At 39.4% G+C, this 12,661-nt stretch overlaps 1 protein-coding gene across 4 annotated transcripts in view; it reads left to right on the top strand.

Moving 5' to 3' along the window:
• Positions 1-12,661, top strand: part of LOC103725176 (multidrug resistance protein 2) — an 87,577-nt gene that overhangs the window by 13,345 nt on the left and 61,571 nt on the right. For all 4 annotated transcript variants that reach the window (XM_029558322.1, XM_029558320.1, XM_029558321.1 and 1 more), the window contains 3 exons: positions 5,925-5,982; positions 9,713-9,904; positions 11,028-11,199. In XM_029558322.1, coding sequence (XP_029414182.1) covers positions 5,925-5,982; positions 9,713-9,904; positions 11,028-11,199 — 422 coding nt within the window. The remainder of the gene's footprint in view (positions 1-5,924; positions 5,983-9,712; positions 9,905-11,027; positions 11,200-12,661) is intronic.

Here is a 12,661-nt window from a genome sequence, read left to right as displayed (position 1 = left end):
ATTTTTGGCCTTTGGAACAGAGTATGTTGCTAACAGGCCCAAGGACATTTTGACTTCTAGCCCAGAAACTGGCTACATTTCTTTAGGGTTTTTTACCCTAACTGTCTAGCCAATTCCTACCTCCTAGTCTTACCACGCCATCCCCTGAAGGGGTTACCCAAATTGCCAATAGGATATCGGGACGCAGACCGCTCTAGCTCCTTCCATATTGAACAGGGACGCAGGGTGAGGCAGTTGGAGTACCCCTTCAGTGGGTCTATCTAAAAGACTCCCAAATTGCATAACTCTTGTCTCTAAGGGGAAAAGAAAGTCCTTGAATTATGAATGGGAGATGTGAAGGAAAAGTAAAGGCAAGAGTAATTAGCATTGCAAGTTCTAGACAGGGAACTAGAAAAAAGTCAGAACAGGGCAATTTTCAAATGTTCATATGAGAGTCCATTGGAGTTTCTTGACAACGGCTTCCAAAAGCATCCCTCTATTGGGCTCCTCCTCATTTTTCTTTTGTCTTCCAAGGCTGCACTAGTTGGGTGGTGTGCTGGATAGCTTTAGTGTCAACTTTACACACCTAGGTTGAGGGACCCTCAATTGGGGAATTTCCTCTATTGGACTGGCCTGTGGCCATGTCTGAGGGGCATCTTCTTGATGAGTGATACGGGAGGGCCCAGCCCACTGTGAGTGATGCCACCCCTGGGCAGGTGGGCCTATGTCGCATAAGAAAGCAGGCTGAGCAGGGGCCAGGAGAGCAAGCCGGTAAGCAGCGTTCCTCCATGGCCTGTGTTCCAGCTCCTGCCTCCAGGTTCCTGCCCCGAGTTCCTGCCTTGGGCTCCCTGGTGAACTGCGACCTGGGAGATGTAAGCTGAATAGGCCCTTTCTTCCCCAAGTTGGTAGTGTCAGAGTGTTTTGTCACAGCAATGGAGAAACAAACTAGGACAGGTGGGAAGAGTGGCTGGATACTCAGGTGAGGGTCCAGTGACCCTGCTTGGCACTCCTTTAATGAATGAGCATAACCCTCAACAAGCCCAGTTGTGACTATGTTTAGAGATCAGGCTCAGCCGAAGTCATGATGATGGTAGTTATTTCATGCAGAAGGGACTGCTGTATAGTATCATCTTATTAAAAGGACTTGGAATTTAAAAGCATTTGGTGCTAGAAACCACTTATGAGGGAGAACCATACATCGTTTGATTTCTGAGTCTGTTTTACTTCACTTAGTATAACCGTTTCTAGATCCATCCATTTACCTGCAAATTTCATTATTTCATCTTTCTTTACTGCTGAATAGAACTCCATTGTATAAATATACCACATTTTCGTTAATCACTCATCAGTTGAGGGACACTTAGGTTGCTTCCATCTCTTAGCTATTGGGAAAAGAGCAGCAACAAACATGGTTGTACAAATGTCTCTACAATAGGTTGAGTGCTTTGGGTATATGCCAAGGAGTGGTATAACCAGGTCATATGGTAGGTTCATTTTTAGTTTTTTAAGAGTTCTCCACTCTGTTTTCCATAGAGGTTGCACGAGTTTGCAATCTCACCAGCAGTGAATAAGCATTCCCCTTTCTCCACATCCTCACCAACATTTGGTACCATTTGTTCTCTTGATCCTAGCCAGTCTGATTGGGGTAAGGTGATTACTTAGGGTGGTTTTAATTTGCGTTTCCCTAATTACTAATGATGTTGAGCACTTTTTGAGATGTTACTTAGTGGTCTTTATGGTGAAGATTTTTTCCCATTCTGTGGGTTTTCTCTTCACTGTTTTATTTCTTTGACTGTACAGAAGCTTTTTAGTTTAATGAGGTGCCACTCGTTGATTGTTGACCTTAATTCCTGAGCAACTTCTGTCTGATTTAGAAAATCCTTTCCTACACCTATATCCTGTAAGTTACTGCCAATATTTTCTTCTAATAGTTTCAGGGTTTCCAGTTTTACATTGAGGTCTTTGCCAGATCAAAATGTCTTCCTATGAAGGTAGCTAAGGCTGATGGTAATGTGACTTTGTTACCTGATAGCATGTATGAGTTCCAAATAGATGATGGTCTCATTGTTGAAAGCTTGAAATATGCCCAAAGGTACTCAGTACCTAATATAAATGTAAATACCCATCCTTTTAATCATTACTTCCAAGTCACTGGGTCACCAGCCATGTATTTCTCTGTAGCTAAGGATCCTCAGCCTGTGGTCCAGGTGGCTAATTTGGCTTATTTCCCCCTCTCTGTATGTACTGTGAGCAAAGAATGGCTTATAAATTTAAAATTATTGAAGAAAATAAAAAGGAAGATGTGGAAATTATCTGAATTTCATATTTGGTCTTTATTAATGCAGTTTCAAAGATATATAGCCATGCTTAGCTTCTTGCATGCTTTCTATATCTGCCTCATATCTGAGTGATAGAGACCTTATGATCTATAAAGCCTACAGTATTTACTATCTGGCATTTTATAGCAAAGGTGCTGATTTCTGAAGGGTATGGCATTAAGTAAAATGTTATTATTGTCTTCAATTAGACCCTCAATGAATTTATGGAAGTCTTCTATGTGCTAGTATACAATGAGAACTATTCTTTCCCTGCTTTCAAGAACCTTGGGTAGGAGGAGAGATATCCAAGTGACCCAACAAATTTGGATCTGATTAGTGCAGCTGAACAGATATTCAACATTATTTAGGAAAGAGGAGGAAGGACACCTAACAGCCTAAGGATCATAATCACGAGAAGCTTCCAGAAGGAGGTAATAAGTTTGATCAGCATCTTTCTCACACAGAATAATAAACATGTTCCTTTGTAACAAGTGAAATCATTTAAAACAAAGGGGTAAAAATTCAGTGCCGTTTCTACTGCCCCTTCTCATGGTCAACCCCCTCTTATGTATTCTTTCCAAAGGCAGTTCTGTTTCCATTGTAATTGTTATACTAGGACAGTCAGCTGTCCGTCTCTACTTTGGAAATGTCAAATAACCTAAAGACTGCCTGGGAAGAGGCAGAGGGTCCCCAAGAAGATGGTAGAAAGGTTCTGTGATGCTTTGGGAGTAAACACCAGCCTACTGAATTGCCAGAACTCTGGATATACAGTTTTTCTTCTGTTGCTTGTGTTAGGTGGAACTTCATTCCTTCTCTGTGTGGGAGCCTAGACTACAGAGCTTACTTATTGGGGTGATACTAGTTGCTCAAGGAGATTTAGATTTGCCCAGACTTAAGGTCCTTGTACTAAATGTAGGCTCTAACTGGACAGTTGTGTACAAATTTAAGCAGGTCCGTTCTTCTTGTAGCAGCATAGCCAGCTCCCTTGTTAAGTCTTCTCTTGCTGTCTTGCCTGGTTATGAGGCATAGTCTTTGTCCAACTGTTTGATTGTAGGGCCTGATTTCCTTATATCCTACACTCATCTCTCTATAGCTAGGTGTTAAAAATCTATCAAGCCTGTCCCTCAAATCTGATCACTGAGCCAAAGGGAATTCTCTAGTTCAGTTGCATTGTTTTTGAAAACAAAGCTTAACCACCAATAAATTTCTATAATATTCTCTGAATTCAGATCTTCCTTGTGAGCCAACTGCTGTCTGAAAGTAGACCCAGATAAAGGGTATTGAGTTGTATTGGCAAGTTACATACAAGTCTAAATGACATCCAGGCAATTGAAGAAGTGACACCGAATCTTGGCATAAACTGGGGTTAGAAACTTGGTAGTATTTGAGTTGAAGGGGTAAGGGTTTAAACCCTACATAGGATATGAAGAAAGGTCAAAGGAATCAGAGGATGGCTTGGTGTTCACACATGCTGTGGACCTTTGTTCACATTGTTCACATTTTTAAAAATCCTTTTCTTTCCTTTTCCACCCCTCAGATTGAGTCCCACATGTAACAACTTTTTGTAATGATTACAAGGTTTGAAGTATGCCTTTTTGTTGATTCAACAGTCTTGATTATGATATTTTTCCTATAAATATTTTACAATATATTCATATAGATATGTGTGTGTGTGTTTGTGTACATATGCTTACATAGTATTTATCTGTTTATATGGTGCTGGGATCAAACTCAGGGCCTGGTACTTGCCTGAGAGATGTCCCCAGTCTGATGATGCAGCATTGTTTGTAACAGTGAAATATTGGCAACAACTAAAATGGTTGAAACTTTAAAATTAATACAAATATACGCTGGCATGGAAAGCTGGCTATTGAATGTAGACCAAAATTCCATTAAAAAAACTTAGATGTTTTCCAGCTGGTCAAACACCCAGTCCTAGGTGACACATCTACAATGCAAACTCTACACCTAAGGCTTATGGAACATACCATAACAGGGGGCAGAGAATATTAATACACCTCTCAGTTGTCACCAGTGAACCTTTCTCATGCATCAGATGGTGATTAACACATTCTCTGCCAAAATGCAGAGAATAAGAGACTGCAGAGTAGTTGATTACTGCTGAGTGAGGAAGAGATGATCTTAAAGTGAGGGACTCTAGGTAGGCTGACTAGACCTCAGTGGATGAACTCGCACTGAGGGACATTTGGGGACACTAACTTGACATGATAGATCTTAACACAAATGAGAGAATGTATGAATTCCAGTGGGGGGGTATGGGAGGGAGCCAAAGGGGAAGAGAGTATAAAGATGATTATGATCGACTGAGATGTTCTATATAAAATACACAAAAATTCAATTAAAATTTTTTTTTTAAAAAAAGAAAGACTGTAGAGTGCCTGTCCTAGAAACAACTCATGCCATCAGGGCTTAAGGACCATTATGGAAGAGGGGGCAAAAAGACTGTAAGAGCCAGGGGTGGTGGATGACTATAAGGAAACAGAGTTTTCTAGCTGGGACCTTGCTCATAAGAACTTACAGCAATGGTGACAGTATGCACAAGACCCATGCAAACTCAAACCAGACAAAAACCTAACACAAGCAGGGAACGGGTAAATATTAAACTTCACCCATCCAGGGCTCAGAGATCATTGCAGAAGAAGGGGTGGAAAGATTGTAAGAGCGAGGGGTGGTGCATGGCCTTAAGGAAACAGAGTCTCCCAGGCTTCTGGGAACTTGCTTGTATGAACTTACAGCAATGGTGACAGTATGCACAAGACCCATGCAAACTCAAACCAGACAAAAACCTAACACAAGCAGGGAATGGGTAAGAAGCCCCAACTTTAACTGAGGAACTATTTGGCAACTGATTACTGCTGGATGAGGGAGAGTTAGTGTTCTTTAAGGGAGTGGCTCTAGATAGGATGACCAGGCTCCAGTGAATGGATTCACAATGAGAGAAATTTAGGGACATAAAGTTGACTCAATAAGTCTTAATGGATATGACAGAATTCATGAAATCTGGCAGGGGGGCTGTGGGGGGGATGCGGTAGAGGAGGGGGTCTAAATATGATCAAGATATATGTATGAAATGTATAAAAATTCAATAAATTTTTGAAAAATGTGTTTTGTATGTACATGCAGACACAAAAGAAAATTTGATCACATACACAGAATGTTGAACAGTGATTATTTATGTATATATGTGTATGAGTGTGGGGCTAAAGTTACAGAGTTCTAATGGTTTGGGTTCAGATTGTTAGCATTTCCTAATTTGGAGCGATGTTCACTGTTGCTTATTCTACTATTGTGTGTGATACTTTCTAAGTAATGATAGTGGAGAAATGCAGTGTTTCTTTTTGAATATGTGTCTGCATGTCCAGTAGTATTGGTATTTATTTATTCCTGTAAGCGTCTTCCGTACTCACCATTGAATTTAGGCCGTGTGTGGTTGCACACAGCCAGTAGGGAAGTGTTTGAATGGATGTTATAATGCTTATTGAATTGAAACTGAATCAGTGAACTGATTTTTGTGCAAATTATCAAATGATATGAATTTGATTTATATTTATATGCTTATTTTTATTAGGGAGATAAATGGTCCATCTTTGTTTTGTGGTTGTCTAGGTGAAGTCAACAGACTACAGATCCTCAACAAGAGCAGCCTGGAGGAAGATGTTGCCAGGTAGTTATACTTTTTTTTACTGCTGTTTCATTACCCTTTCTGCATTAATCTAGTTATAGCAATGTGTAAAATTTTGTACTATCATAATATAGATTGAAGTTTTGAGGTATAGTTGAATTAAGAATTATTTTTTATTGCTTTGTAATTATTTGCTTTTTGAGTGTTTTCAGTAGTGATATGATAATAAGATAAGGCAACAGAAATTTTTTTTGAGAATTTCATACATGAGTACTGTATTTACATAATTGCCACTCTACCTTCTTCCCCCTCCAGATTTTCCCATTCCTTCTCAATTTTGTGACCTCTTTGATTATTTTTGTTGTGTTTTTATATACACGGACATATACACCTGTCTATATATCTAAATATAATCTGCTGAGTACATTTAGTGGTGCTGGTATGTGTATGTGTTTAGTGCTAACCACTAGGGATTTGATGCTTTATCAGGGAGCTTGACCCTGGAGAAAACTAGTTGCCCTTCCCTCAGCAGCCGTTGATTGCCTGTAGCTCTTCAGTTAGAGGTGGGACCTGTAAAATTTCCCCTATCCACATTGTTCTGTCAACTGTTGTCATTATGTAGGTCTTCTTCAGACACCTATATTGTTAAGATTTCATGGGTGCAGCTTCCCTGTCATGACTAGTAGACACTATCTAGCAGCAGGTGTCCTGGTCCTCTGGCTCTTAAAAAATCTTTCACCCCCTCTTCCACCTTAGGTGTAGGGATATGTTGTAGATGTATCAGTTGGGGCTGGGCTCCCCATGGTCACTTATTCTTTGCATTTTGACCAGTTGTGGAACTTCGTAATAGTCTTCATCTCGTGCAGAAAGAAGCTTCTTTGATGAGTGGTAAAAATTACACTTGCCTGCGGCTGTAAGGATAAGTATTTAGAACATAGTTAGAAATAATATTGGTTTAGGAAAGTGTTAGTAATAGGTTCTCCTCTAGGGTCTGTGACCTCTCCAGCTATGGGTTTTGTCTACATTTACAGAACTAGTCAATAATTCCCTTCTATTTAGCAGGCCTTGCATCCAATTAGACAGTTGTTGGTAGCCCCCAAGTTAAAAGTGCCCCTATCGCACCATTAGAGATATCTCGTTAGTCATTATTATGGTTTATAGGCTTTACAACTGGGTAGGACTATTATTGCTTTTCTCCCTTAGCAGCTTGCATAGCACCTTCTGATACTATGAGAGATAATCCTCAGGGAGGAGACTTTCAGGTCATTTCCGGCTCAGTTTCTCCAAGTCCTGTGTCCAAAGTGTGTGGTGTCTTCAGCAATAGCATCTAAGTTCTGGAAGGCAACCAAGGGCTATGGCAATAGCCTGTGCTAGTTTGGGAGTCTCTTGGATTACCCTGACTGACAACTCAAAGGTCTTGAGGTTTCCTTTGCCTGGCACTGGAATTTTTGTTAGACAGCCTTCAGCTATATACATGCTCACACATATATATTATATATGTATTTTAAGTTAGCTCATAAAATAATGCTTCCCTCTGAATTTTTCAGACATCTGTAGTATTATTTATCTCCCCAACAGGGATTTTTTAAACACATTGTCTAATTCTAAACAATGAAATAAAACATCTAGAAAAAAATACAGTCATCATGTCCTTAACTCACCTTGGGGAAACATTTTGTTAATGATTTACACACCTTGAAGTTTGCTCCCAAGAATATTTTTTAACAGATGTGCAAAGATCAATATCAGTAATCCAGATAATAATTCTCATTATTTTATGAATGGTTTGATAGGTTCGAAGAAAGTGGACACACTTGATTATATTTTTGAAAGAAGCAAATACTCCAAATAATATTGTATGAAGGTATTATTTTCTATATTGAGAAAACTGCATTGTCTTTTCTTTTCTTTTTTTTTTTTTTTGAGACAGAGTCTCACCTCACTATGTCATCCAGGTTGTCCTCAAACTTGTAGCATTCCTTCTGTCTCTGCCTTCCAAATGCTGGGACTGTAGAATGCCACGATGTCTGGTTAATGCAGCATCTTCATTGTTTAAAATACATTACCGAAGCTGGGCTTGTTGGAACAGGACAGCACTGGGAATGTAGTGGAGGATTGTGAGATTGAGGCCAGCCTGAACTACATAGTAAGACCCTTTCCAAAACTAAAAAAATATAAAAAAGTTAAAAATAAACAGGTTATTAGCCATGAGATAGACTTTTTAAATGGGATTATTCTTGCTATATCATTAGCACTTGTATAATAATTAATTATAAAGGAATCTATTAACCAGGAGTGCTCTGATTGTATCTTATCTAGTTAAAGAATTGTAAATTACAAGATATAACAAGGCATAATTTGTTTAGCAGGATTCCTAAAAGATTCTGCACAGTATTGTGAGCGTCACATCAGAGACTATCTTCCTAGTAAATAAGTACCAGCCTCCCCCGTGGCATACACTTTTATTTTGTAGAAGATAACAAATAGAGAACTTTGCTAAAAATAGGAAAATTGGTATCTTGTATTTTGTTTTATAGTGTTTGCTTTTAACCTAAACATTAGCTGCCTCGTGCAGCCCAAGAGTTGCTGGCTTTTGTAATTGTGAAAACTCAGAGCAAGGAAACACCTATTCAACTTTTTCTAAATATCAAAGGTTTGATTTTGGGGGGTTTATGTTTTTTTTTTTTTACTGTTTCAATTTAGATTAGAGGGGCTCTTTGATTCGTTAAGCATTTTATAGTAATTCACAATGGCCAGTTGCACAGATTATATACCAATGCTATTAATTTTTAGTTGTCACCAGCCAAGCTCTGCTGGACTAGTAGTTGAAGGGCAGAGAATCTTTTCTGTCACTTGGTTCTACTTTCAGAAAAGTTCTGTCATTTCTTTCTCTCCCTTAACATGCAGATACAACCTCAAAGGGCTCATCAATTAATGCTGATGTAATGAAATTAGACCACAGTAATGCATCTTACCTGATGTTCCAGGACATCAAGCAGTCTACCACAGCAACTGACATTCTCTGAGTACTTTCTGTGTACCAGGCACCTTTCCAAGTACATTTCATGCATACTGTGTTATTATTTTATCTCCGTGTTACCAGTTAGAAAATTGATACTTAGGATATATTCTAGTTTACTTTCCTGTTGTTGTGATTAAACACTAACCATAAGCAACTGGGGGAGGAAAGGGTTTATTTGGCTTACAGGTTACAGTCCTTTATTGAGGGAAGCCAATGCAGAAAGTCAAGGCAGGAGCCTGGAGGTAGGAACTGAAGTAGAGACCATGGAGAAAGGCTGCTCACTGGCTTGCTCCTCCCAGGCTTGCTCAGCTTGCTTTCTTTTGCAGCCCAGGCCCACCTGCCCTTCTACTTCAACTAAATTTAGGAAATGCCTCACAGACATGGCCACAGGCCAGTCTGGATCCAGGAAATTCTTCCAGTTGCGGTTCCTTCTTCCCAGGTGACTGTAATTTGTGTTGTGGACAAAAACTAACCGGTACATGATATTAAGCACTGAGCACTCTGCCTAATTTTATACTGTAGTTAAGTGAATTAGAGCTGGGATTTGTACCAAAGTAGCAACCATTGTTAGCTATTCCTCTCTATTGGTGCAGACATAGGTGGATGCTGACCATTATAGCTCTGCTTCTTATAACCCCTTCTTGTTTGTTAAGGACAGTGTGGTACCAGATAACTGAAAAGGTGAGAGTCAATTGTGTGTTTGGGCAGATGCACCGATTAGAAATGGCATGCAGTGTTCTTGTTTTTCAGATACGCCTACTATTACACTGGAATCGGTGCTGGTGTGCTTATTGTTGCCTACATGCAGGTTTCATTTTGGTGCCTGGCAGCTGGGAGACAAATCCACAAAATTAGACAGAAATTTTTTCATGCTATATTGAATCAGGAGATAGGCTGGTTTGACGTGCATGATGTTGGGGAGCTTAACACCCGGCTCACAGAGTGAGTACCTAGTTTTATTCTGAATTCAGATGTGGTCTTGTTCTTCATGATGTGAAATAGATCTTACTGGATCTGTTAGAAATGGCAGTACACTGTTGAGGAGAGAAAATTCCTTGTGAGCAGCAACCATGTCTTATGTCGGTTCCTGTTTACAGTACCCTGGAAGGGTATGGGGGTCCTGCATGACTGGCACTGAATGGGGGGTTAGACCGGCAGAGTGAGCACAGTAGTGATGTGCAGGGGAGCAGCAACATGATCTGTTCCAGCCCCACTGAGTGCTGCCTGCCAGGCCTCCATGGTGTCCTTAAACCATGCAGTTATTTGGAAAACAATGGAAAGAAGGAAGGAGCTCTTACATGTCATCATACAAAAGATACACTGGTAGTTAGAGAATAGCTTAAAAGCACTTGTTGCTTTGCAGAGGACCCTGGTTTGGTCCCATTGTCCACATGGGGGCTTACAAAGGTCTATAACTTCAGTTCCAGGGTATGTGACATCCTCTTTTGGCCTCCACAGGCACTAGGCATGCACATGGTGTTCATACATAGATGCAGGCAAAACATTCATGCACATAAAATAAAAACAAATCTTTAAGAAAAGATACACTAGAGACTGGAGAGATGGCTCAGCGGTTAGGAGCACTGACTGCTCTTGCAGAGGAACTGGCTTCAATTCCCAGTACCCACATAGTGGCTGACAACCATCCGTAACTCTAGCTCTGGGGGAATCTGACACCTTCTTCTGACCTCTGTGGGCATTGCATGACACGGGTGCACTTACATACATGTAGGCAATAAATAAAATATTTTTTTTTAAAAAGAGAAAGAAAAGATAACACTGAACTCAATAGATCAGTGTTCAGGAGAGTGCTGTATTCACACAGCAGATATTTCTACAGTGAATATTCATAAGCATGCCATGTCTATATTCTGAGGCTTTGTAAACCACAGAATACTGTTAATGACAGATCTACTAGGAGCTGATAGCCAGCCAAGTGAAACAAGTGTACATACAAAGAACTCTAGTCATAAACTGATTTACACCACACTCAGTAAAACAATATAAAACTGGAGTAATCCTGTGTTTGCAATTCTGACATTGCTTCTTCTTTTTCTTCTTTTAGTGATATCTCCAAAATTAATGATGGAATTGGTGAGAAAATTGGAATGCTCTTTCAGTATATAACAACATTTTTTGCTGGTTTTATAATAGGATTTACAAGTGGTTGGAAGCTAACCCTTGTAATTTTGGCCGTTAGCCCACTTATTGGACTGTCAGCTAGTATGTGGGCAAAGGTAGGTGAAGGTGGTGAGTTCACATTTCAGACTCTTCCCCATGACCCCATGGAAGGGTCTTGTAGCCACAACAACCCTGATTGTGAATTTGATGCTTGCTTTTAAGTCTTTTAAAAATCGACAGGATAATTCAAGGCCAGCTTGGTCTGTTATATCCTGCCAGGATTCCCTGATGTCCTCGCCATGTGATTGTGAAAAAGATGAGAAAGAAGGAAGAACTCTTCCATCTCATCCTTTGCCTTCATGGAAAAGATGCTGACAATGATCTGTGTTCAGTAGAGGGCAGTGCCATGTTTACACAGCAAGTGGAAATTTAAGTTCAGCAAATAACACATCCCATTTAGTTAGCATTTTTCAACTTTAAAGTTTTTAGTTTTGTGGGTTTTGTTTAATTTATAAATTGATTTTGCAGTTTAAAAAATAATTTACCTGGTTCTATTTATAAATATACAAATCCATTGTTATAACAACCATTTAAGAAAATGCGTGATTCTAGATCTAGAAACTTCTAAATTTTCAGTCCCTGGTTCTTTTCCCCAACCATGAAGTAGGGGCAGAATAGCCTGTCCCACTTCTGTCCACATGCCTCCCGTGATTTTTGTGAAACTTATTTTTACTTTCCAGGGAATGAACTCAGGTTGTCAGACTTCCCTGGCAAGGGCCTTTACCGACTGAACCATTTCACCACACTAAAAGCTTCCTTTTCCTTTTTTAAGTTATTTATTTACTTATTTATTTTTATTTTATGCGTATGAGTGTTTTGCCTGCATGTATGTAAGTGCAATGCCCATGGAGGCCATAAGAGGGTGCCAGGTCCCTTGGAACTGGAGTTTTGACATAGCTGTTAGTCACCATGTGGGTGCTGGAAACTGAACCCAAGTCCTCAGCAAGAGCAGTCAGTGCTCTTAACCACTGGGCCATCTCTCCAGCCCCATCCTTCTTTTTCTTAATTGATTTTTCTGTTTAGTAGAACACTGACCAAATTAGCTACAAACTCTTTGCATCAAAATTTAATTTAAAAAATATTTTAAATTATTGGAATACATTCTCAGTATGTGAAGAAAAAATATTACAACTTAATCTTTAATAATTGCACATAACCAGTTATTGGAACCTTCTATGTGTCCAGGACCCTCTTCCTTTCCCAGATACTGGGGTGCTCAAGGGCATTGATAGGGCAACCATTACACTTTTTCTCTATGAAAAGATGCCTGGCACTGAAAGAAAGGTCTTGTTCTTCATAAGATTAATATGCAAACAACATTTTTATATCTATTTAATTTTACTTTTCAAAATATAAATTTTTTAAAAAAGGTGTGCTCAAGGGCATTGATAGGACAACCATTACACTTTTTCTCTATGAAAAGATGCCTGGCACTGAAAGAAAGGTCTTGTTCTTCATAAGATTAATATGCAAACAACATTTTTATATCTATTTAATTTTACTTTTCAAAATATAAAT

This window comes from Nannospalax galili, unplaced genomic scaffold (assembly GCF_000622305.1).
Source record: "Nannospalax galili isolate Female #2095 unplaced genomic scaffold, S.galili_v1.0 scaffold85, whole genome shotgun sequence".
In the NCBI taxonomy this organism is placed as follows: Eukaryota; Metazoa; Chordata; class Mammalia; order Rodentia; family Spalacidae; genus Nannospalax; species Nannospalax galili.
The sequence above is the reverse complement of the archived record's forward strand: the minus strand, read 5'-3'. Positions and strand labels throughout refer to the sequence as shown.